General features: G+C 40.0%; 1 protein-coding gene across 1 annotated transcript in view; it reads left to right on the plus strand.

Moving 5' to 3' along the window:
* The first annotated feature begins 2,871 nt into the window (after positions 1-2,871).
* Positions 2,872-24,507, plus strand: part of FBLN5 (fibulin 5) — a 50,305-nt gene continuing 28,669 nt past the window's right edge. The window contains exons 1-5 of the mRNA XM_063440402.1: positions 2,872-3,110; positions 13,591-13,645; positions 18,365-18,416; positions 20,529-20,759; positions 22,416-22,538. Coding sequence (XP_063296472.1) covers positions 3,097-3,110; positions 13,591-13,645; positions 18,365-18,416; positions 20,529-20,759; positions 22,416-22,538 — 475 coding nt within the window. The 5' untranslated portion in view covers positions 2,872-3,096. The remainder of the gene's footprint in view (positions 3,111-13,590; positions 13,646-18,364; positions 18,417-20,528; positions 20,760-22,415; positions 22,539-24,507) is intronic.

A 24,507-nucleotide genomic window follows, 5' to 3' on the forward strand; every position in this document is an offset into this window, starting at 1 on the left:
TGCAAAAGGCAGTAGCGAGATAGGACGATAGTTGGATGGGGAGTTAGGGTCAAGATTGGGGTTACAGTTGCATGTTTGAAGGGAGATGGAAATATACCATAGGAGATAGAGATTGAGAATTTTAGTGAGAGGTGTAGAAAGAGAAGAAGACAGAGTATGGATGAGATGAGAGGCAATTGGATCTAGGGAACAAGTGGTGGGGCGGGAGGACTGGAGCAGAGCAGAAACCTCTTCCAATGTAGCGGGTGCAAAGGAACATAGAACAGCAGAGGGAGTGAAGTTAGGGGAAGTATTGTAAGGGGAAGAAGAAAGATGAGAGATCTCTTCTCTGATTGTAGAGATCTTGTCAGTGAAGTGAGTTGCAAAGTCTGAGGCGGTCAGGTTAGTAGGTGGAGGAGGAACAGCAGGGCAAAGAAGAGAGTTAAATGTGTGAAATAGTCGTTTGGGTTCGCGGGAGAGTGTGGTTATGAGGGTATTGAAGTAATTAACTTTTGTAGAGGAAAGAGCCAAGCTGTATGAGCTCAGCATACATTTATAGTGGAGAAAGTCAGATGCACAGTGAGACTTTCTCCAACAGCGTTCAGCAGTTCTGGAGCATTTTTGGAGGTATCGAGTGAGCTTGGTGTGCCAGGGTTGTTGTTGGGGGCGCCTGTGTCATTTAAATGTACAAGGTGCCATGATGTCTAGTTGAGAGGAGAGGGTTGAATTGTAGAAGGAGGTTACAGAACTAGGACAGGTGAGGTTTGAGATAGGTAAAAGGAGAGTTTGGAGATTAGTGGAGAAATGCTCTAGGTCAAGACATTGGAGGTTTCTGTAAGAGTGATGTTCAGACAGTGGTGTCAATTGGGTCTTAGGGATGCCAATGTCAAAAGTAAGCAGATGGTGGTCAGGTAGAGAAAAAGGAATATTGGAGAGATTAGAGGCAGTACAGAGGTTGGTGAGGGCAAGATCAAGAGTGTTTCCCGCTGTATGGGTTGCTAAATTGGACCATTGCGTAAGGCCAAAGGAGGAGGTTACAGAGAGCAGACGAGAGGCATCAGTGCAATTGGGGTTGTTGATTGGGATATTGAAATCCCCAAGTATAAGGGAAGGAGTGCTAGATGAGAGGAAGTGGGGAAGCCAGGAAGAAAAGTGCTCAGTGAATAGTCTAGGATAACCGGGGGGGGCGGTAGATGATAGAAATTCTTAAAGGAGTGGGTTTAAGTAGGCGGACAGTGTGAACTTCAAAAGAAGAAAAGGATAGGGCAGGGGGAGTTATGATTGGTTGAAAGGTACATTGAGGGGAGAGAAGTATGCCTACGCCGCCTCCTTTACAGTTGAGTCTGGGAGTGTGAGAGAATTGTAGCCCACCAAAACATAAAGAGGCAGGAGTAGCGCTATCAGAGGGGGACAGCCAGGTCTCTGTAAGTGCAAGCAGTGTGAGTGAATTTGAGATGAAAAAGTCGTGTATGGTTGATTTTAAATTACTGCAGATGGAGTGGGCATTCCAGAGTGCACAATGAATTTTGGTTAGTGAGGGTAAATGGCAGGGTATTGTGATGAGGTTTGTGGGGTTTCTGGTTGTCTTAGTGTGTGTAGAGAAGGTGAAGGGCTCTGGATTGGGAGAGACATCACTAGCTGCTAGACGTAGGAGGAGAGAAAGTGACAGGAGGTGTGAATGGGTTTTGTATGCATGGGGTCTAGGATGAGATCGATTGTGGGTCGGAGTGAGAGAGTAGAAAAATTAGTGCAAGGCATGATATGAGAGAAGGGGGGAGTGTAGCAGAGAGGGGCATATGTAGGTGTAGATGGGGGGATGAGTGAAGTGGGTGTAAGGAGAGATTTTTATACTGAGGGAGACTGAGGAAATAAAGAGGAGGAGAAAACAGATCATTACTAAACTGTGAAAAATAAAAATTGGAAATAATTGGATTATCAAGAGCAGGTGAAGGTAGGAAAAATATTATGTTTTATGGGTTAAGAAAGTGCAGGAGTGTACTGAAAAGAGGCAGTTTTTTTCATTGATTCAATGCATCTCTATGAGGAGATGCTGATTGGCCAGGGCTGTTTTTGGCTTGTGCTGGCTCTGACCCTGGCCTACCTTCTTGACAAGCTCAGTCAATCCAACTTTTAGAACGTGTACTTAGTTGTACCTAATAAAAATATCAACCTGAAGCAGGTGGTATTGAGTGAGAAGAGTGTTCGTTTCCAACAGATGGTATTGTTTTAGAAGATTGGAGGTTCATTTCCGACAGGTGGTATTTGGACAGAAGGGAAAGAAGGTGTTTTCAGATATTTGATTCTGGATCTGAAAAATCAGGTCTTTTCCAACAGGTGCATGGGGCAGAAGAAAACACATCCTTTTTAGACAGGTGGCACTGGTTTGGAAGAAAAGAGGTCCTCCAACAGTTGATATTGGGACAGAAAGAAAGCTTTCTTCAGACATATGATACTGAGTCAGTTGAGGTCTTCTTCAGACAGGTGGCATTGGGTTAATGAGATCTATGCCAGGAGTAAAATGATGGTGAAATACATATGTTCTTATAAAGTATTGTAAAATATCGTAAAAGATTATGCAGCCCACTGTAACTGTATATTGTACATTAATGCTATACACAAACACATGACATAGATTATATGTGATCCCCATCACCATGCTATCTGCTTTGCTTCCTGTCCCAATGCCTGCCAACATTAATTAAGGCAATCACACTATTATTGCAGACAGGAAGGATCAGAACGAAATGATTTGTATCACTGCCCTCCATCTACACAATAGTTAAGACTTTTAGAGTGTGTGTATTCCGCCTCCCCCCCCCCCCCCCCCTCTATTTTGGCAGTCACCCCGAGATTGTTGTGAGGAGTCTGGCCAGTTTGTGAACTGAGTAATCACAACCATCTGTTTCTGACTGAGGCCCCATTTACATTGCTTAACATACTCTGAAAATGAAGTGTTCATTTTTTACATTCCTCCTGCAAATGGTTTAATGTTGAATTACAGAAGAGAGTTAAACTAAACCAGGTGCACACTCACTCCTCACTCCAGTGTGCAAGGGCGCAAGCAAGAGCTCTCATCCTGCTCAGTTACATCACTAGGAGCCCTGCAAATTCTGAGATATGCTGAAATTAAGGTGGGTGCTGTTCATTACACTTTCTTTATTTATATTCATTTTTTTTTTTTTTTTTTTCTGCATTTTGCTTTGAGAAATAAAGGCAAGTTCCTAGGGATATCTTATCAACAGATACAAGGGCTGTCTTTCTATAAAACAGGTGTGACATTGAAGATATTCTATGAACAGTTTCTTCTTTTCACTATTAGTGTTTAGTTAATTAGATTTATTTTAATTAAGAACACAAGAAAGGGTCTACAATACAAAATGCAAGATATTTTTTATGATTCTAGTTATTCACATATACGTTAATGGATAATCTTTTTTTCTGATCTGCATATAAAATGTTTTTTTTTTTTTTTACTTTTTACATTTTTATACAGATTCATACTATTATATAGGTCCCTATACACGATATATGTACATCTAATATATAATGATATATTATTCTCAGCAGTAATCCACAATTCTTATTTTTCTAGTGTGATTGATATGACATTGATCATTTAAAAGATACTTTGAAAAAAAAATTCTTTGTAAATCTGTTATTCCTATTATCATGTTAGAGATTTTTTTTGCAACTGTATAAGATTACTCCATAACTCAATACTCAGTATTTGTTCATCACCATTTCTTTTAAATCATCCACCGGCAAAAACAACATGTTTTAACACATTATCCCCAGTTATCATAGTGGCAGGATTTTGAGAAATCATTGAGCGAATTTTAACCCTTTTCATCCACGAGACCCGAATATAATTGCGTTTCATATTAATAAGAGCAATTATCTGTCATTGGTCATAAAAGTTGAATAACCAGCGCCAGTTGTTAGTTAGCACTTGCTGTTTCCCTAGATAATTGTTTGTGTTTGTGCCATGTTTAACCCCTTAAGGACCAAACTTCTGGAATAAAAGAGAATCATGACATGTCACACATGTTATGTGTCCTTAAGGGGTTAACAAGGTAAATATTGGGCAGTTCTGTAATAAAATGGCAAAACAATGCTGTAACTATAGAAACCAGCAAAAATGTTTCTGGAGAATGCTCCACAATTAACAATTTGCTCCCCGTTTGTATTCCCCAGTACAGCGTGTGGCTACCAAGTCTCTAAGGAAATACACAACCCATTGGATTGAGTCTAAATTTTGCCATTGTTAAATTTTGACTTTCTAGTTCAACTGACTTGTATATCTTCTGTGTTCTAATGCTGGAATATACATAAGCAACCCATGTCTTGTCCATCGGACAATACCAAAGGGTTAAAAATCCGTAATATAGCCTTTGGGATATGGACCAAGAATTTGATTCTCTGAATGAACACGGTTAGTCTTCGATAACTGCGATTCGCTTCTTTAACTCATATAAAGACCATGTAATATATTCAGGAATGTTTGGGTCAGGAAGTGCTGGTCTTTTGGGATACATAGAGTCCAAATCATTTCATTCCGAACCTTGGCTTTGGAGGAGGAAGTGAAATTTTAACTCTGTTTATATAAAGAGCAATCTACTGCATGGAACTGTGTGTATGATTGTCCTTGTGTACTACAGATTCAATTCAGTGAGAAAGCTCTGCCCTTTAACTGGATATAGTAAATAAAATATTATTGAGACTGGATGGCTGGATGATAAATCTGTTATCACTTTCAGTAAACATGTGTTTAGTCTCCAGCAATGGTAGATACATTGGCATGACTGTCAAGCTTTTCAAACGCTTTATGTAATGTGTATATGATTTATAAACACACTGTCTTAGTATCAAGCGGTTTAACATGAATGAGGTAAATACACACTGGGGGCGGGGATATCACCACGCAAAATGGAGTGTTGGGAGACAAATAGTCTGGAAAGAGTATATTTATTCAACGATTCTTAGAAAGCATGGGTAATGGCTACAGTCTGTGATCTAATCCTGGTAAATAGGCACGTGGCATTTATTTAATACCAAAGACATTGTGTAATCATTTGTTTTCTCAAGTATACTGTGTGCCAGTATTCTAGTTCTGTATACACAAAGACCAGTCTTCAAATTCTGGGTATAGAACGTGGCTTCTGATTCAATTCTTGGTGCACTGTGTGCCAGTGATCTAAAATTAGATACATTTACGGGTATACTGGGCGACCATGATCTAATCCTAGGTATGACGTGCCAATGATCTAATTCTAGATAACCAGCCATGTGTCAATGATCTAATCTTGGGATACTATATGGCGATGACCTGTTGCCGGTATACTGGGTTAAAATGATATAATCCTAGGTATGTCTTGTGCCAGTGATCTAATCTTGGGTTTCATAGTTCCACACCATATTGCAAATACATTCCAGGTATGTTGAGTGTCAATGCTCTTACTGCATTCATAGAGTGTGCAAAATGATTTAATTCTATATTAAAAACCCTGCCAGTGGCTTAACCCAAGGTATACTGTGTACCTCTAGTCTAGCCATGGGTATATGATGTGCCAAATAGTTGATTCTAGATAACCAGCCACGTGCCAGCCCTCTGCTCCTGGGTATACAGTATTCCAATAATTTGATTGCAAGTATGCTGTGTACCAAATCCTGGGTATACAATGTGCCAACAATCTACAGTGTCCCTTATATAATTTAGTTTATAATATACACTTTGTGCCAACCGTGTAATCCAAGATAGTCAGTCAAGTGCTGGCGATCTAATTCTGTGTATACATATATTGTGCCAGTGATCTTATTGAAGGTATACTGTGTGTACCTGTGTTCTGTTTATTGACAAACAGCCATGTGTCAGTCCATTACTGATATAAATCCAAGCATGCTATGTCTGTGATCATAACCAGCCATATGCCGGATAATAATTTGCATACCTCGTGTCTTTGCCTATTATCCAGTGTGCTTGTCGTGAATTGTTTACTAGTTTACCACTCTCTTCAGTCAACACTATTGTACCCTCTAATCTATCCCTCCGCATTGATGCTTGTTGTGTCAATTTTCCAAACGAAATAGTGAAGTTAAAGACAAAACGAACAAACCCTTTGAGTGAATATATTCCACTTCAATCAATGCTAGTTTATGTATTAACAAAAGTATTACAAAGTTTGTACGAAATCATCGCCTACTGGCAAAATGAAATGTAACATGATTCTTGCTGGCTAAAAAATATCAGACAATTGTTGAAATGGTTGAAACTGGCTTTAATGATTCTGATACCAATGAGAGCACTTCATATAAGAATTAGCTTTGTATTACTGTCATACTAAAGAATATCCATGAAAGAGCCCCTAAAATATTCATATTTCCTCTATCGTTACTATGAATATGCTACATTAGCACCAAAACATGCGTCATATAAGGTGTAGTCCAATTTAATGGAGACTAAGATGATATTGGGTTCCACTACAATCTTAAGTTGGGTCTGTAAGTCTTGTGAGACTCTTAAAGCTGGATTTCATCAGGCTGCTAGTTTACCTTAATAGCACTATTAGATTTTTAGGGTGCTTAGCACCAATATTATTTATCCTTAGGTCAATTCATCCTACTAAAGTATCTATTCCTTCGTAACGGAAGTAGTTGTGTACTGTCTTGGCGGATGCCATTGTATGATTAGTTACTTAGCAGTAACTTCTGAGGATCTTGCTACCATCTGGGTATAAACTATGACAAGCCCTCTTGTTGATTATTCACCTTATTTGATAAATTCACCATTGATCTATCCATATACACTAAATATTATAGCACTCTTTCCCCACACCTTTCCTTAACTCTGTAATTCTCAGCTATTATTTGGGGCATATAAGTTTGAGACTTGGATAGAGGGACATATTGATGTTATGATAGGGCTTTTGGACCTAGTTTACTGCTCTATTTCATGGATATCGATTCCTATGACAGTAATACAAAGCTAATTATTTTGTTAAATGTTCTCATTGCTATCACAATCAATAAAGCAATTTCAGGCAGTTCTACAATTATTTGTATGAAAGGGACATTGTAGGCACCCAGACCACTTCAGCTCATTGAAGTGGTCTCAGTGCCAACTCCCATCTCCCTTAACCCTAGAGTGGTAATTATTGCAGTTTTTATAAACTGCAAAAATTACCTGCTAGGGGTAACTCCTCCTCTAGTGGCTCTCTACCAGACAGCCCCTAGAGGGACTTCCGGGTGCTTAGACGACTTTTGCTTGTCTAAACTACGCTGGACGTTGTCACGCTATGCATGAGGACTTCCAGCGTCGCCGGAATCCCCATAGGAAAGCATTGAATAATGCTTTCCTATGGGGAGATCCTAATGCGAGCACGGCCATTGTCGCGCATGCGCATTTGGTCTTCCCCGCTGGTGGATGTTGGCGGTGGAGGAGCGTGGGCGAGCTGAGCCAGCGCTGAGGAACATCCGCGCTTGATCCAGGTAAGTGAATTAAGGGGTTATTAATCCTTTTCACGGGAGGGGGCCTTGACATGGAGGGAATCTATAGTGCCAGGAAAGCAAGTTTATTTTCCTGGCACTATAGTTTCCCTTTAAGTTAATAGTGAAAATTAGATATTTTTTTAGCCAACGTGAATCATTTTGCCAGTAGCCTTACATTTGTAAATACTTTTGGTAATACATAAATTAGTATTGTTTGAAGTGGAATATATTGTCCTGAACTTCCCTATTTAGTTTGGAACATAAAAGTTTTACGGTTAGGCCCTGGATGGAACTAATCAAGCGTGATAAGCAACCATAGGCACTCCAGATGTTGTGGACTACATCTCCATAATGTTTTTACATCTATAATGCTGGCAAAGCTTTAGGGGGAATGTAGTTCACAACATCTGGAATGCCCAAGGCTGCCTACCATTGAATTAGTGCTGTCCTACTGACATTAGGCACTAAACTGAATCTAGCCTGCCTCTGTGCCTCTTACAGTTTTTGCTCTTATGGTTGTTGTGTAAATGCATCCACATTCAAACCATCCTGTGACGAAGTGCCCTTCGCCACTTCTACCTGGAGAGGACTAATGGCTAGCCTCTTGCCTCATGAATATGGCCCCTCTCATCAGCCCATGCTGTAACTTTAACCCCATGGCGATTTGACTGTGGTTGTGGGATCTGAGCGGTGTTCGGAAATATTGAGCGCTCAGATCCAAGCTATCTGGCGATAGGTTGAATGTGGGGGTTCTGTACAGTATGATAGGAGTTATGTATTTTTGTGTATTTTTGCTGTTGTTGTGAATAGGGATATTTTTTGTACCTGGAGATAGTTGGCTTACCACACCCAGTTAAGCCACTTATCTCACACAGCCTAACTCTGTGGAACTGGTTTGGGCAGGAAAAGCCATGCTTGCAGTGATCACAAAGGACTTCGACCTAACTTTTAAACCAATGGAAGAAATTTATTAAACAGTCTGAAAACTCATTGACATTGTCTTTCCCTAAGCATGTTCACAACTAACTTTACACTGTCATACTCTGAAAGATGTTTCTGTAGTATGGTCGGTGTCTTGTTTACTCACAAAACCATTTAGACTTCTGTGCTTCAAGACCAACATTTATTGCTCTACTTTATACTCCTTGACCTTTCCATCACCCTTGATAAATTTGGGTGGTTACAATTTGGCTATCTTCGTATCACTGGTTTTGCACTCATATGGCGGTCGTTCAATCTTCCTAAATTTTCATACACAGTGTCTTTCACCGTTCATCCACCCTGCTCGGCCCTCATCATGTGAGTGTACCACCACAAGGTTCAGCTTCAGGAAGCCTTGGGAGACTAATGCGATTGTGCGATAAATTGCCGGGCTACACCAATCAGCATCTCCTCATTTAGATGATTCAATAAGTGCATCTCTGTGGGCAGCATTCAGCATCTGCATGCAGATCTCTGAGCTGCTCAATGTTGGTCCTGCAATCTTTGCAGGACCGACACAGGAAGTCCCTCTAGTGGCTGTCGGAGTAACAGAGAGGGCCTCAGAAAAGGCAGCATTTATGTAGCACTTTTCTCCCCCACTCCAGTCCAGCAATTTAAAATGACTGACAGATCATGATTTCGGTCCAAGTAAACAGGCCAACAATCGCCAGTTCTAGAGTATTCACTGTAATATTTTGGACCCTGGCATTATATATGTAGATGTGGCCTGGTGCTGTACCTAATTACATTATTAGAACATGAAGTCGACCAATTATTGATGCAACTGGTGTTTGACCTTCAGTCAAAATCTAGAGTACACGATTCCAAAGCTTCAAATACATGAAAAGCCTTGAGATTGATAATTAACGGAGAGAAAAGAAGTCTGTTTTTTCCTTTCAACTTTTTTCCACAAATTAGTGAATCATTTCTGAGCTTGATTCCTGTACCAGAAAGTAACGTAGAGAGCCAAGTAAAATATTATATTAGCACAGACCTGGCAGATGCACTCCCATACCTTTCATTACTGGAAGTGAAGCCAGCTGTACTATGCTCTCCAGGAAATAGTTAATTAGAGTATCAAAGGATCAATGTATATCCCAGGGATCCCCAAAAATACTTAGTGCTTATTTGTATGGGATGTATGGGGCTTTATATACCAGATTGAGAATTACCAATTTTAAGCCATAATATCCAAATTGGAAATATTATCAAAATGTTATATTTTTGTCTAAAATCTGTAATTCACTCAAAAGTTCTCTACAATTCCCAGGTTTGTAAGCATACTTCAAGGGTTTGATTTCCTAAACAGTGAATTGTGGTCAATTGAAAGGTAAATATAAAGTTGCAGCTTGCGAAATCCGTTATCTCTAAAACTTCCATCGTTATAACCATCAGCAGAATGTTGAGATCGGTGCTTTAGAGACGCACGTTTCTTGTGCATTCACTGCCACCATTGACGGCCTGCATGTGTTCTGCATGTTAATCTATCATCACTTAATAAACACCTTCAGAACAGGGCCGTTGCAAAATTTGTTGCCTCCCTAGGGGGAAAAAAATGTGCCGCCCCATTTGTTCCACCCACTCATGCAGACACACACTGACCCATGCAGACACATACAGACACACATACACACACTGACCCATACAGACACACACTGACCCATACAGACACACACTGACCCATAGATACTGACATGCACAAACACAAATTCTTCACAATATTGTGATGTCCCATTGACCTTTCTTCATATTTGACTGCTTTTCATGTGTTCCTAGCAGCTTCCCCGCGCCTGGTCGCTTTCACTCCGTCTCAGCCATCCCCCTGCCCCAAGGGGCGGGAGCAAGAAATTGAAGCGCCTTTGCTGTTGCGTCAATGGGAGTTCTTGTGGGGAGTCTGGCTGAGCAGGCTGATGTGGATGCTGCCGGACCAGTGTTACACCAGGCGCTAGTGAGCAGCCATGTAAGTGCTCCCTAACGCCCGGTAACATGGCCGGCGGCACAATTTGTATCAATATTCAAACATAGAGGGGCGGCCAAACAAACAGAGCAGTAAAACTCATGCTGCCCTTTAAGCAGCACCCTTGGCCCCCACCTAGTTAGCCTGTAGGAAGCGCCAGCCCTGCTTCAGAAGCAACATACAGATGCCTTCCGACAGTCGGAGGTATGAAAACAGGATGGGTCAGTAGGTGGACCAGAAGGGTGGGTCCAAATGTGTAAGGGTTCATTGTGGAAGTGCGCAGGACACCAGAATAACGGTCGTGCACGCACAACAAGGTGACAGACGAGTACTTTGACCAGTCCAACTCAGGACAGACCATGTGGACAGAACTCCTGAAGGACTAGTTAGAGCCCATTTAATGATACATTTTTGTTTGGCTAATTAAGGACATTTGTCGTGTTCCCAGATGCAAGATACTAGAGAACAGACCCAGGGTGACAGGACAGAATGTGGTGGTTTTGAGGTGTGCAGATATACTCCATTATAGGCCTGGTCAACCCCAAATACTGCAGTCTGCTATGAAATATCCCAGTTTGCCAATTCAGGCAATGTCAACCTGGCGAAGGCCCTGCTCAATTCCTGCCGGCTGACTCTCTCTTTCAGTACTGTGCCAACAGACATCCCAATGCACCTGCTTCTATTTTAATACACATCATGCTGGGGTTGGTCCAGGTTCTCTTCCCTCCTCTCTCTCCCCCTACTCTTTACACAAGTAGGTAGTTGGGTGCTAGATTTTGCCCCTGATGAGAGATACTCTGATGGTTTGCAGTACACTGTCCCATTTTCCCACCATTGTCTCAACTTATCTCTTAGGGAGCATATAACGTCTCCATTTAGAGCATGGAGACGTTAAACAGCAGTGCTCCACACTGTGCAGCACTGCCCCAGGAAGCATATCTACTGGCCATCTGAGGAGTGACCATTAGAGGGGTTCCCAGGAATTATCTGAAAAGGCAGTGTTTACATTAAAACACCTGCCGGGACTGACTATACTCAGCAAAACAAATATAGTGGTATATTGGTTTACGAATGTAATGCGTTTTCCGGTACGTTTCTTATTGCAAAATGTGTAAACCGAAACGCGGTTTCCCATAGGAATGCATTGGAAACCAATTAATCCGTTCTGGAGGTCAGAAAAACAGTCAAAATGACCTGGCATGGAAACCAACCCTTGATGCAGAACACACAGTAAAAGGCATGCAAACGATGACGCTCAGCTCCCTACCTTTCCACCGCTTGAGAAATGCACCCAAAAAGTCCCAAAACCACTGCAAAAAGTTTCCAGACTGGCTCCAAAACTCAATGCAAAAGCTGCTCCAACACCTCCACACTCGACGCCACGTGCTACCCACATACACCGGGGCGACGTTAAAAATCTCCCAGGTGCAATGCATTCTGGATAAACTTGCTTTGTATTGCGAAAAAATTTTGTAAACCGAGGCATTATTTCCAATGGATTTTCATTTGTAAACCGAAAATGATGTTAACCGAGGCGTTTGTAAACCGAGGTACCAGTGTACAGTAGTTGTTCTGGTGACTATAGTGTCCCTTTAATTTTTGGAAAATGTGTATTGGCTGAACCAGATTTTTCCACCAAGCCTAGTGACATTTTTGTAGAGGAAGAAAAAAATGGGTCCTGTTTTTAGGTTTAAAATAATAAGTTGGACAAAAAAAAGTCAGGATGTGTAATGATGGCAAAGCTGATATTAAATAACAAATTCAACTATTTTAAAGAAATTTTGCACCAGTAATAGTTGAATTCCTTATTGAAATAGCCCAAGCTTACCTCTTTTTCCCATGATGCTGTTTTTTATTCAATGTATACTTACATTTTATTCTCAACCCTCTCATGTTAATAAGAGTTGCAAATTAGCCGATGTTTGATCTGTAGCATACTTATAGCGAGTAACAGGGTTATTCCTTAAATTTAAAATTGTTGCTAATTGTAATCTGAATGTCAAAATCTATATTAAACAACTGAACTGGGAAAAAACATGTCCAGCTCTACTTTAATCACAGATTAACAATGTTGGTCTAAATTTTTTTACATTTAGATTTTGATTCACTGCAGCCTTACTATTGTTATTAGGTTTTCACTTCTTAAGTTTTAAAAGAACTTTACATTTTATGAAACCCAATTTTTTTTTTTCTTTCTTTTAAATGATGCATATTGACTTTTTTTTTTAAATCACTTTTTTGGAGGTGAGGGGGGTCAGATTTTACTGTGACCAAGGTATCTGACCAACTTCTGCTCAGCCTATCTTGCTTGCTCCTTCGATTGCTCTGTGTGAACCTGCAGTAACAGGCAAGTTCAGTTGAGCATCAGCTAGCCAGAGAACAGAAGAATCTGACCCAAGATGGCTGCTAAGAAAGTAAAATTTTCTCAGAAAAAAAAAATATACATACTTAAAAAAACAACAACAAAAAAAACCATCATCAAATGTAATTTAAAAAAACCAAGAACTGGACATTTGATGACTGCTGTCCTTTAACCCCACGGTAGTCTACACCCCTGAGATGTTTGTTTTAGTTGGCAGATCGTGTGAGAATGTATACTGGTTATAAGTGATCATTTTAATGGCAACTCCCTATCTGCATTTAGTATTAAGTTAAAACAATGTAAAATTTAAAGATTTGTGTACAGGACGCTGTGTGAAACATTGTATTTAATACATGGCTGTGTTTTGTTACTTGGCATAGACTCCGAGGCCTCTTATTTCACAGGCTTCCATGATGTTGGCATATAGTGTGTCGTCTTTGTGCCCAAGGAGTGCCAGGCAGGTTTCCTGTCTGAAGTCATGCTGAAGGGGGAAGGAGGGGGGAGGGATGCAGAAACCCAATTATTTCACTTTTCCATATTGAAAGAAAAATGAGATAACTTCTTCTTTAATCGCTCCATTGTTAAAGGACATTTATTTGTTATTTCTTGGTAAAAGCAAAAGTCGAACTCTTATATCCCCTGAATATTTTTTTTTTTTTTGTGGTCAAAATGAGAAGAAAAACATTGAAGAAGCTATCTCTCCACATAATAATCTGCGGGTAAATAAAGGTCCGGGAATAAAATTAGATTAGACTATGTGAATAATGTTATACCTTTTGTTATCAGGTTCACGCGACTAAAAATATTATTTTTGTCTCTGTTTCAGACTATTGCCTCTGTTTACTCTCATCCTGTGCCGTACAGATTCTGGGAATGCCCAGGTAAGTTTTGATGGATCTGTGACGAATGTGAATAGACTATATATTCTACCACTTTATACTCCCCCCATAGCAATGGAGATATAAGCAATTTCTACAGGAAGACCAACTTACTAGTGTTTCATAAAGGCAGGATGGGCTCACCTTACCGGTCTAAATCTGTGCTTTGAATATAAGAAATTTTCTCAAGGTGTGAATTGCCAAGAATTCTAAATAAATATTCCATTCTAATATACCTCCCAACACTGGTGTCTCTTAATGCAGGAAGCCTGGGGACGAGGTTTAAGGCTGCAGGCCAATGATGTAAACAATGTCACCGGTGCCACCCAAAAGAGGTGAACCTCCCCATAAAAAGAGTGGTCTGCTTGGAGAATAGACAGGCATGCATCATGCCAAGCTAAGGGACAAATATCCCACACACAGGCCCACTAACGGCGGTCCTTGCAGAGATTTGGTGATATTTATTTAGTTATTGGAGTCCTGGGAAAAATAAATTTCTTCACCTCTTCACCTCTTTTAGCTCTGACTGATAAAGGCATGCAACACGTTTGGTGGTCTGAGAATACATGCCTAATTTAGGAACATTTTTGTTCCGATGAAAGATATCTGTATACAAAGATATGTTTTTTTTCTCTGTTTAAAACCATAAGAAATTAACCCAAGTTAATAAAAATAAAAAAAGAAAAAGAAAAAGGAGAGGATTAAACAGGGGCAAACAGGACAATTTAGTCCTTTTTTAGGGTGCACCCGAGCATACCTGGCTCACCAGCTGCAAACATACAATTCTATGAAAGAGCCTGTTTGATGTAGGGTGGGCTTGGGCAGTATGCATATTCCATACATTGTGCAGGGGTAAGCATGCAGGGTGGAGATGAGCTTATGCAAAACTCTTGGCGACCATTCTATGCAGAGAGAATACAAAAGATTATGTTGTTTGGCATTTGTCTTTAAAAATCTAGGTTTTTAAACATGGTAATGCAAATGTTGAGTCCAACTGAAATACGTGTATCCAATGTCAATTCCCCTATTGCTGTGAATCACTGCCAAATAGAACAGCTGTCACGGCATGGGACTCTACTGGCTAGTTGTAGAGATGAGCTTCTTAAAGGAAAATGACTAGACATCTAAACAACAGGCATAGCCAAAAAGTTTCAACACCATTAAGGGGATATTACTGTTGTGGATGAATGAGAATGATGGGAATTATTGATCTGTGCCAGTTAATTAGCTTGTTTTTTTGGCTATTCCTCCCCAAAACCCTGTATAAATATTTTCAGTGACCTCACTTAGGACCTTACGTTTATGACCTGAAGCCCAATGATCAATTTTACCATAGTGAGAATGTTAAAATAATCTCATTTAAATTGGTTGGAACAGGGTATGCAGCACTTATAATTAATAAATAGGCCAATAAATCATTTTGACCGTGTTTTACTGTGGTAATGGTACAGGGGTGGATTTCAAAGGGTTTTATAAATGTTCGTCTGTGTCTACTGCCCATCATGTGTGTATCCCTGGTGCAGTACTGATCTACCCAACAAGCACCTCCAATTTCACTACTAGTATCAAGAAGACATGCTTACACTATGCAGCACACAGTCAGGGCATTAAGCCCATGCCCAGAGCTCTTTTAAAGTGCTTGTGAGCTGTGAACAAAATCTCAATAAAGATATTGTTGAAAATAAGTGCTGTATGCATGTGCTACCCTGAGTGGGGTTGTTTTCAGTCAGCCTGGCATGCGTTTATGCCAGGCTGACACATCCATTTTCTAAGACGACGCGCCCCCTTTCCAGACACAACTGACTATGTGTATATTGCCTGTAATACAAGTAGTGTCCCTGGCAAGCACCCATAGGCCCACCACTCCCTGTCCCCATTTCATAACTCCCAGTTAGAGGTGTGGAATGTCTGTACTATTTGTGTTGTGTCCGAGGGAATTGAACTTTGTAGGCCAAAATAGTCAAAAGGGCTACCTTTTGTACCAGTGTTTTTTATGATGATATTTGCTAAACAAATTTGTAATGAATTGAAGCCCAAATTGCAATCTTTATGCCAAAAAAAGTGGACTGGAAAAATGCCTTATCTTTGTCAGAAAAAAAGCCAAAGAGTGCCCCCACTCTGTGTGAAGTCAAGCTCTACAATGTCCCTGAGTGTCTTATAATGGTCTATAAGTATGACACTGTAGGACCGTGCAATAAGCAGTGAACCAGATCCACCTGCATAAGGTTACATTTACCACACTTACTGAGGACATCATTGCTTCATAATAAGGGAATAAAATAAGCCCTATGTAAAATCTTGAAGGACATCTTCCAATAGGAATGGGGTTGGATACATGCATTAGTGGTTTGCGTGGCAGATATAAGATCCACTGATGTAAGGTCTGGGAAAACCTTGGGTCACGTCCTCCAGATGCTACAGTTAAGTGTTCTGGTCAATAACATATCGGAATAATTGTCATACAGTAGCAGTAGAGCGATAGGCTATTATCGGCTATCAGGATGTAGGGTAGAACTGTCCAGTCTGTTTGTAAAGTCAGAAGTAGTAAGAGAAGTGAAGACCTTTCTCAGGTAGAAGGATAGTTGTATTTAGCATAAAGAATGAAACTTATGTAATTGAACGTGTGTAATTTAAACAGCAACTAGATGCATACTTGCAAAAACATAATGTTCAATTATATAATTTTTCATTGGAAGTGCTTCATTTGTTTTTGCATTCTTTTGGGTCAATAGCAAAAAACAAATGTGAAAAAGGCTGGACTTGATGGACACATGTCTCTTTTCAGCCTTTGTAACTATGTAACTTGTGAATGAAGAGCAAGATAGATATATGTTTTATAAGTATCTGAGTCTAGAAAATATTGAATTCAAGCAAAATGTAGTTCTACGAAGGTGTAAAATATATGAGGGGAGAATCCCATTCTGAAATAACGGATTCCCCAGCAAAGATTAATATAAGATGTAGTGGATCTGATTTGTTTTAAACTTTATGTCAAGCTTAACAAGTGGTAAACAATAAGGGATTGTCCCTCACCCCAGGAGAACAGTTGTATGAGCGAATATTAAACGGTGAAAACATAAATATTAAAAGTTTAAAATATCTTGCTACTATCACCTTATGTAGGTCACCCAACCACATAAAAACACAGTGTACCAAAAATAGTAAACTGTGGTGAGAGCACACTTGAACAATGTATGTGATACAATACACATGTGCTATTTTACCATGAACTGGATAAAAATTTCCAAAATACAAAATAATAGTAGACCATAGTGAAATATGTATATATTGAATAATACTATAAATAAACACAAATTGGTCTTACTCACATATTGCTGAGCCACTTAATAGTGAGCTCAGACTTTCAGTGCCTTTTGTATAGATGTTGCTGAGATCAATTGTGGGATTGACGACACCACATAAATTAGAAGTACGTTATAATCAGGATGTAGCAAGCCAGCCCAATCCGGTCAGGTGATTGGACTCTGTGGAACTACTTCACAATGGAGAGACTTTAACCCGGTAGAGACGTACCCAGAAAATGTACGTACCCGGAACTTAATTTAGATTTCAGACACACAGGTGCTTCCAAGGATACGGGCCTTTTTTCAAATTTAAGAAGCAGACACTACTACAGCAAATCTAAGAAGCACTTTGAGAAAGACATTGGTCGAAACGCGTTAGTGCAGTTGCTAATAGAGATTTAAAAGCTTTTATTATTACTTGGGTTACTTTTTATTACTTTTACTCTACTTTTTTGCTTTTATTGGCAAACTGAATGAGAGAGGCCCAGCAACCAGAGGAATATTACATCAGCTTGATCTCCGCAACATCTACTCAAAAGGTGCTGAAAGTCTGAGCCTACTATTAGGTGGCTCAGCAATATGTGAGTGAGACCAATTTGTGTTTATTTATTGTATTATTCAATATATACAGATTTCACTATGGTCTATTACTCTTTTGTATTTAATGCATTTTTATCCAATTCATGGTAAAATTGCATGTGTGTATTGTCCCCACAATTTACTATTTTTGATGCGTGAGTGAATATGTAAGAGAGATGTTCACTGTCCGGACTAAAAGCGTGATCTAACTCTGGCCACAGATAGGTAGACTGTCCCCTGACAAATTTGATTGCAAAACTGTACAAGGATGCCCAATTAAAGTTGCCAAAGTTTGGGAAGTTTGCAGTTTTGTTTTCAGTTCACCATATTTTAGTTTTGTGAATTAACCCCCTTTCGTGATATCTTGTGATGCTGATACTGTAAGTCCTTCACAGTTGCCATCATTTGAAAAAAACATTTCCAGGGACACTTTATAGAAAGTACACACACAGATGTAAACACATACTCTCAAAGAGATACTTGTTTAATGACACACACAAAGATGCATATGCACACTGACACATACAGAAAGAAAAACAAACATGTTTCTTTCTGTGTCACCTTCCTGTGGCCCCTGGGGTGACTGCCCAGAAATACAGAACCGGTCCTGCAATCCAGGCATTTTTGTATGAACAGAAGCCCAAAAGATGGGACTGTAGACAGCTATAGTTCTTTGGCAGCCATGCCTGTACTAGGGAAATCTGTATTCACAAGTCTAGGCTTTGTTTAATTTTCAATTCATTCATTACTCACTAATAGCTAAATATTATCATTGTTTCCATTCACAATGTGAGTTTTGTGAAAATGATATATTATCTGTTTTCACCCTGTCTTTCAGACACAGTGCAACAATGGCTTCGAGATGGACCGATCATCCGGGCAATGTTTAGGTAGGACAATACTGCGTGCTTATTGATGTGGAGTTATGTGGTACAAGCACACTGCACATTACTGTGGGGTTTATTCATTTGTAGCTCTCTGAATAATTACACACACTGCTCGTTACTGTTTTATCGTTGTGGATTTGTTATACATGGCACATTACTGTGAGTTTCATTGCTGTGGAGCTCAGTTTTACACTCACACACATTAAACCAGGGGTAGATCCCCAGATGTTGTAGATCTACAACTCCCATGATGCTTTGTCATTCCAAAAGCATTCTAAAACATGCAAAGTATCATGGGAGTTGTAGTTCTACAACATCTGGGGATCTACCTCTTGGGCACCCCATGCATTAGCCCTTACCAAGAGTTCTATTGCTATGGAATGCTGGAGGCAGGGCTGTGGGGGAGAGCAGGGCAGTTTTTGTTCTAATTAAAAATAAATTAAATCTATTGATTGTTATGTACCGTATGTAATATAAAAAAAATGTGTCATTTGGTTTTACAATATACCCTCCCCCCTCCTTCGTGATGGCTAGCGATGCTGCATATATCCCTCTCGGACATGCTTGGCCTGCTGTAGTAGCATTTCTGAAATCACCAATTGGCTTTGCATCTTGTACACTCTTAAAGATAGGTCAATGTTTTATCCTGTATTCTAGGCATGTCATTGGGTAACAGTATTAATTGGTGGAGTTAGTAACTTTTTAAAATTGACTATTGTTTAGCAAATACATGTATTTATAGACAAATGTAGTTAAACAGGACATAGCGCCTCATTGGGTCAGTGATGACAACATGGTGTTTAGTGTACAATGTCAAATTCTCAATGTAGAGTATAACACACCACCATTTTGGAACATCACCAAATGACTCCACTGTGGTGCTTTGTGATATATTCACATACTGTACATTACTGTGAGTTTTATTGCTTTGAGCTCTATGATACGCTCACACACTTTGTACGCTACTGTGAGTATCATCACTATGGAGCTTTGTGACACCCATAAACTCCTATTTAAAAAAAAATAAATGATATCTGGGTAGAAAAGAGGGGCTGGGTCTGAAAGAGACACGGTTTCATCTAAAGAGGGACACTTTAAAGATATAAACAAGGATATTGGCCTTATTAGACGTCAGGATTTAGGGCTTCTTTAATACTATGCAAGAAATATGAGCACAAAAAAATGAATTTAATTATCTTAAAGTAAATGTGTATAATTGGCTCATTGTTCTCAGCCTTGTAATACATTTAATAAATTATGTAGTTGTGTAATGCTTAGTACAAAGGAGAAGTTTTAATGGGATGTATTCATAAAACAGATTGGATTGAACCCAGGGCTAAATTGCAATATTTAATCCCACTGGGATATTTTGACCTAGATAAATGATGCAGCTTGGTATAGTTAACACTAGACGCTCTTTATCAGCCAAACCTCTTCCCAGAGTTCTGAATTAGGTCCAGTATGTCTAATAGCACTCCAGCTACCCCCTCCATAGTTTGTTGTAAACATACAAGATGGCTGCCTCAGGCAGTCTTTTTTCTATGTAAAAAATATCTCCCAACATTTAAAATGGGCAAAATACTATTTGCAACTAAAATGTAATTTAGTTCAAGAAGAATTAATGTATCCTTTTTACACAGACTGATTTCTAAACACATTTATAGTGGTTTAAAGGCCCATTGCTGTGAGCATTATTGCTGTGGGGTCCTGGAATAAACTCACACACCAACAATATGGACTTGCTTAAAAAGAAGGACATTATGATAGGACAGAGGGATTTGGACCCAAAATAGTGACTGCCCCTCATTTGGGAGGTATGCGTAAACTGGACAAGTCATTGAATGCCAGTGGTGCAGCATATATACGGTATATATATTTTGTATTGCCCAGCACTGAAACAATGAAAAAACTCATTATTCTATCTACACCATGCAATGCAAATTACAAATGCTACATTATGCAGTGGTGCCTTATGATTGGTAAATTAACTGCCCCTGTACATGCTACGTTTTGTGTTTTGATTTTTTTTCCACACAGTTCAACATATCTCGAAAACATAAACAGAACTTTATCAGTGTGCGCCATCTGTCACATTCCTCTGTTTGTTTTTTCTAGATGTGGATGAGTGTCGTACCATCTCAGATGCTTGTCGGGGGGATATGATGTGCGTGAACCAAAATGGAGGCTACCTCTGCATTCCCCGAACAGGCACCACGTTCAGATCACAATACCGCAACTCCTTCCTCCCTGCTGTGGCACCCCTACCTTCACCAAACTTCCCATCTCCATCCCGGCCCCTTATATGTCGCTTTGGGTACCAATTGGATGATAACGGTCAATGTGTTGGTAAGTGATGTCTGTGCCTCAAATCAGTTACATATGTGGATGCCTTAATTAAGCAATGTGAATTGGAAAAATACCTCTTAATAGAGCTTGATCAATATTTTGCAGGGAGGCTGACTATTTCAGAACAAGAGGCCTTACATATTTAATTAAGTCAATGATTGTGGCTTAGTGGGAGGTTTTTCACGAAACTCTAAAGTATAACAAGTTAAAATAAGAATGGCACAATTGAGGCTTAAATAGCCTAAATGTGATCAAACTTGAGTTAATATTTTTTTTTCCCCCAATCTAAATGTTGACATTCAAATTCAAACGTCATTTTGTTTTATTTATTTATTAATATTTCTGATAATTCGTATATTACCTGAGTCTTCCTTATTAATGCACCTCACTGCAGTCTCCTTCCTAAATCCCTTGTCTGTTTAGATGCCTGTCACAGAAGCTCCCGTGCCACAACCTGCTGGAGAGGCATAGCTGCTTGCCTCCTGCCCACAGATTATGGGCCTGGTCACAGGAAATGAACTACAAAGCAACAGGGGGATTCCTTGCACTAGTTTCCACCTCCCCCTGTGCCAATACACCCTGACAATAAAAGGTTATCTTGGTAGTAGTGGATAGACTTGCTAGCTCCCACAGCAGGTGGTCACTCACAGTGCAGCATTTAACATGATTAGCCCACAGAAAACATTTCACACCTAACTATACTTTATAGTTTATGGAGCTGCTGCCCCCCTCCCCCCCCCCCCTTTGTTGACCCACAGCTGCATATACAGACACACACACTGCTATGTGTATAATGCGGGTACACAGTATAGCAATATCTGGATACTTGTAAAACGGTCACGAAAGTGGCGCCGCAAGCTTTTGGCTTGCGCCAAACAAATCAGGCCATGCATCACAATGATATGTTGGATATGGGGTTACATTGTGTTAATGTTGAGTTATTATGTAAAATGTTGAGCTGGATGAAAGCTATTGTGTTAATTGTATGGTTTTTTTTTTGTACCTTGGAGATAACTGGGTTTGTACAGTTCCTGACTCAATTATCTCTCAGGCACAGGGGAGGTGGACAAGGAATCTCTGCGTGTTCATGTCCGTGTCTTATAGGTGCTGGCCTACGAACCGGCCTGGTGCTGGAGGAATGCCCAGCACTACCGCTGGGATGTTACTGCCTGCCAGACTCCATGCTTTATATATTTCGGACCTGGGAATAAGCTGACTGATATTGGGTCATCGGCCTGAATAGTTCCTCCTAAACAAGAGGTTATAGTGACCATCTTGTCTTCAAGTTTTATTTTAATTTGGACCTGTTTTCTTTTGATTTGATTTTAACACATACGTGATGCCCCTGGCGCTGTCATAGTGGATAATTTAATCGCTTCATGCGAGTAAATGATGCTTGTTATTCTTAGTGAGTGAATTCATGCCACTATTCATATATTTAGAATTTACACCTTACTACTTACTTTATTTAATCATGCATATCTCACTTGTTGATACGTTTCCCAAAAAAATGTGTGCAGTTACTCCATAAAATATTGTGCTTTAACTTTTAAACTGAACTTTAATGCTTCGCTTCCCACCAAATCTCGCTGTCAATTTGTGTACGAATTATAAAAGTAGTCTGTCTAATCATGTTCTGTTATATGTTTATTGCAGATATTGATGAATGCGTAAGTGAAACCCATCACTGTAACCCAACCCAGATCTGTATAAACACAGAAGGTGGATACACCTGCTCCTGTACAGAGGGATACTGGCTGCTGGAGGGACAATGTCTAGGTAAGCTTTGGGTGTTTGCTCTTCATGATGCCAAGTTTCAGAACTGTGACAATCAAATTTTTGAGGTACAGGAAAGAAGCCAATACTGTCGTAGTAAATGGTTGGTTCTGATTCAGATGCAGATCGAAACCTCAGTCTCAAGCACACATTATTTGTGTCCTACTCACAACGTGCACATTCTGGATCAGGAGTAGGCAACCTCTGGCACTCCAGCTGTTGTGGACTATATCTTCCAGAATGTTCCATGCTTTCATGGCAAAGCATCATCGGATATGTAGTAATCAATCTCTGGAGGGCCAAAGGTTGCCTACTCCTGTTCTAGATGTTGAATGCTTACGTCCATATGTTCCAAGCATGTGGCACACGTTTAATCACTGTGACAGAACCATCTGTCTTTAAAACTGCTTTTATTCCCCTTGGTTCGGCTGTTTCCCTGTCCATACAGTCACCACGCTTTATTCCCCTTTTACCGAACAATTTGCAGAACGGCCGGCCACCTAGCATGGGAGTGTGCTGCTTGTTAACCTTTTGGCCCCATCAGAACTTTGAGGTTAACCGCAGACACTTCCTAACTGTCGAATGTCGGCTGGGTGGTCGTCGTTCGTATGAACGAACACGTGGCGGCAGCCATCTTGGACATACGAATACCCAGCGGTGTTCGTCGACAATTTCGTGGAACTAAAAACGGCTACTATATTCACATGAACACCTTAGAAGCCACCGACCTCCCTTCATCTGTTTCCCTTTCATATAAACACCGTCCGTTCGGTCCTTTTGATACGAACGTAGCCACCTCAGATAGCTATACCATGGAGCCCATTCGTATAACGAAAGGACTAAGTGAAAGACTTGGCTCCATGGCGATTGAACTGTACACATCCAATCTGAGTGCTGTTCGGTAGTTTTGTGCGCTCAGATCTAAGCTATCTGGGGATATGTTGAACATATATGCTTTATTCGGTAGTTTATAACTTGTGGATTTTTATGTATTTTTTCTCCCCGCTTGTTAAATGGAGGTTAGTCTCTATCCTCGGAGATAATTGAGTTACTTCCCAATTATCTCCAGGATACAGAGGAGGGATTACAATGTACTTGTGGGAGTGTTTAACTGTGTATGTCTGTGATTGGTTACTATGTAAAAATTGTCACAGTTTTCCACCAGGTCCCCTAGGGGAGTGTCCACCTGGTGGAAGATAAATACCGGGCAGTTAGCCCCATTAACCCAGATCACTGCTTGACCACCAATACGGAGCCTTGTCTCGTACTTGGGGGGATTTATTCGTATGGTTTTCCTGTTCGGCTGTTTGGAACATTCGTATGGTGGGGAGTATTCGTATGGTTCTTGTTCGGCTAATTGGAGTGTTCGTTAGCTGCTTCCGCATTCGGGAAGGGAACGTCCTCAACGGCCTTAACCCCTCGTATACTTGGGGGATGCCGTTACAATCACCATAGATAACATCAGAAAATAAGAGTGGTCTCTCTAAACACTTATTTATGTAAATGGCCCAGTACTGCAACAGGAAAGGAAAAAAATAAAAACACAATCACAAGAGTATCCTTTGTTTTTATGAAAATTTCAAGGTATATTTGTTATAATAAAAACAAACTATGTATCAGCGCTTAGTGAATATACCCCTATATTTTAAACACAGGGTTCAACTTAAGAATATGGCAAAGAGTTCCAATTTCAGTCTTAATTGAGGGTTCTTCCAAAAGTCCACAGGGATTAGTTGTTGCAACAGTAGTATATATGTAAAATCTGTGTCTTTATACGTATCCAAACCTTAAAATAGAGAAGATACTGACATAGCGTAATATTGTTACAATGTTATTCCCATGTGCAAAAACCCCCCATAAGAGAAACTCTTACAATAAATAGTGGTGAAGCTTATCTCTAAGATTCACAGTAAAAGCAAGATTCAAACAGAGTGTCAATGGAAGAGTTGGTGATTACCGCTCCGTGAATTTT

Source organism: Pelobates fuscus, chromosome 13 (genome assembly GCF_036172605.1).
Source record: "Pelobates fuscus isolate aPelFus1 chromosome 13, aPelFus1.pri, whole genome shotgun sequence".
Taxonomy (NCBI): domain Eukaryota; kingdom Metazoa; phylum Chordata; class Amphibia; order Anura; family Pelobatidae; genus Pelobates; species Pelobates fuscus.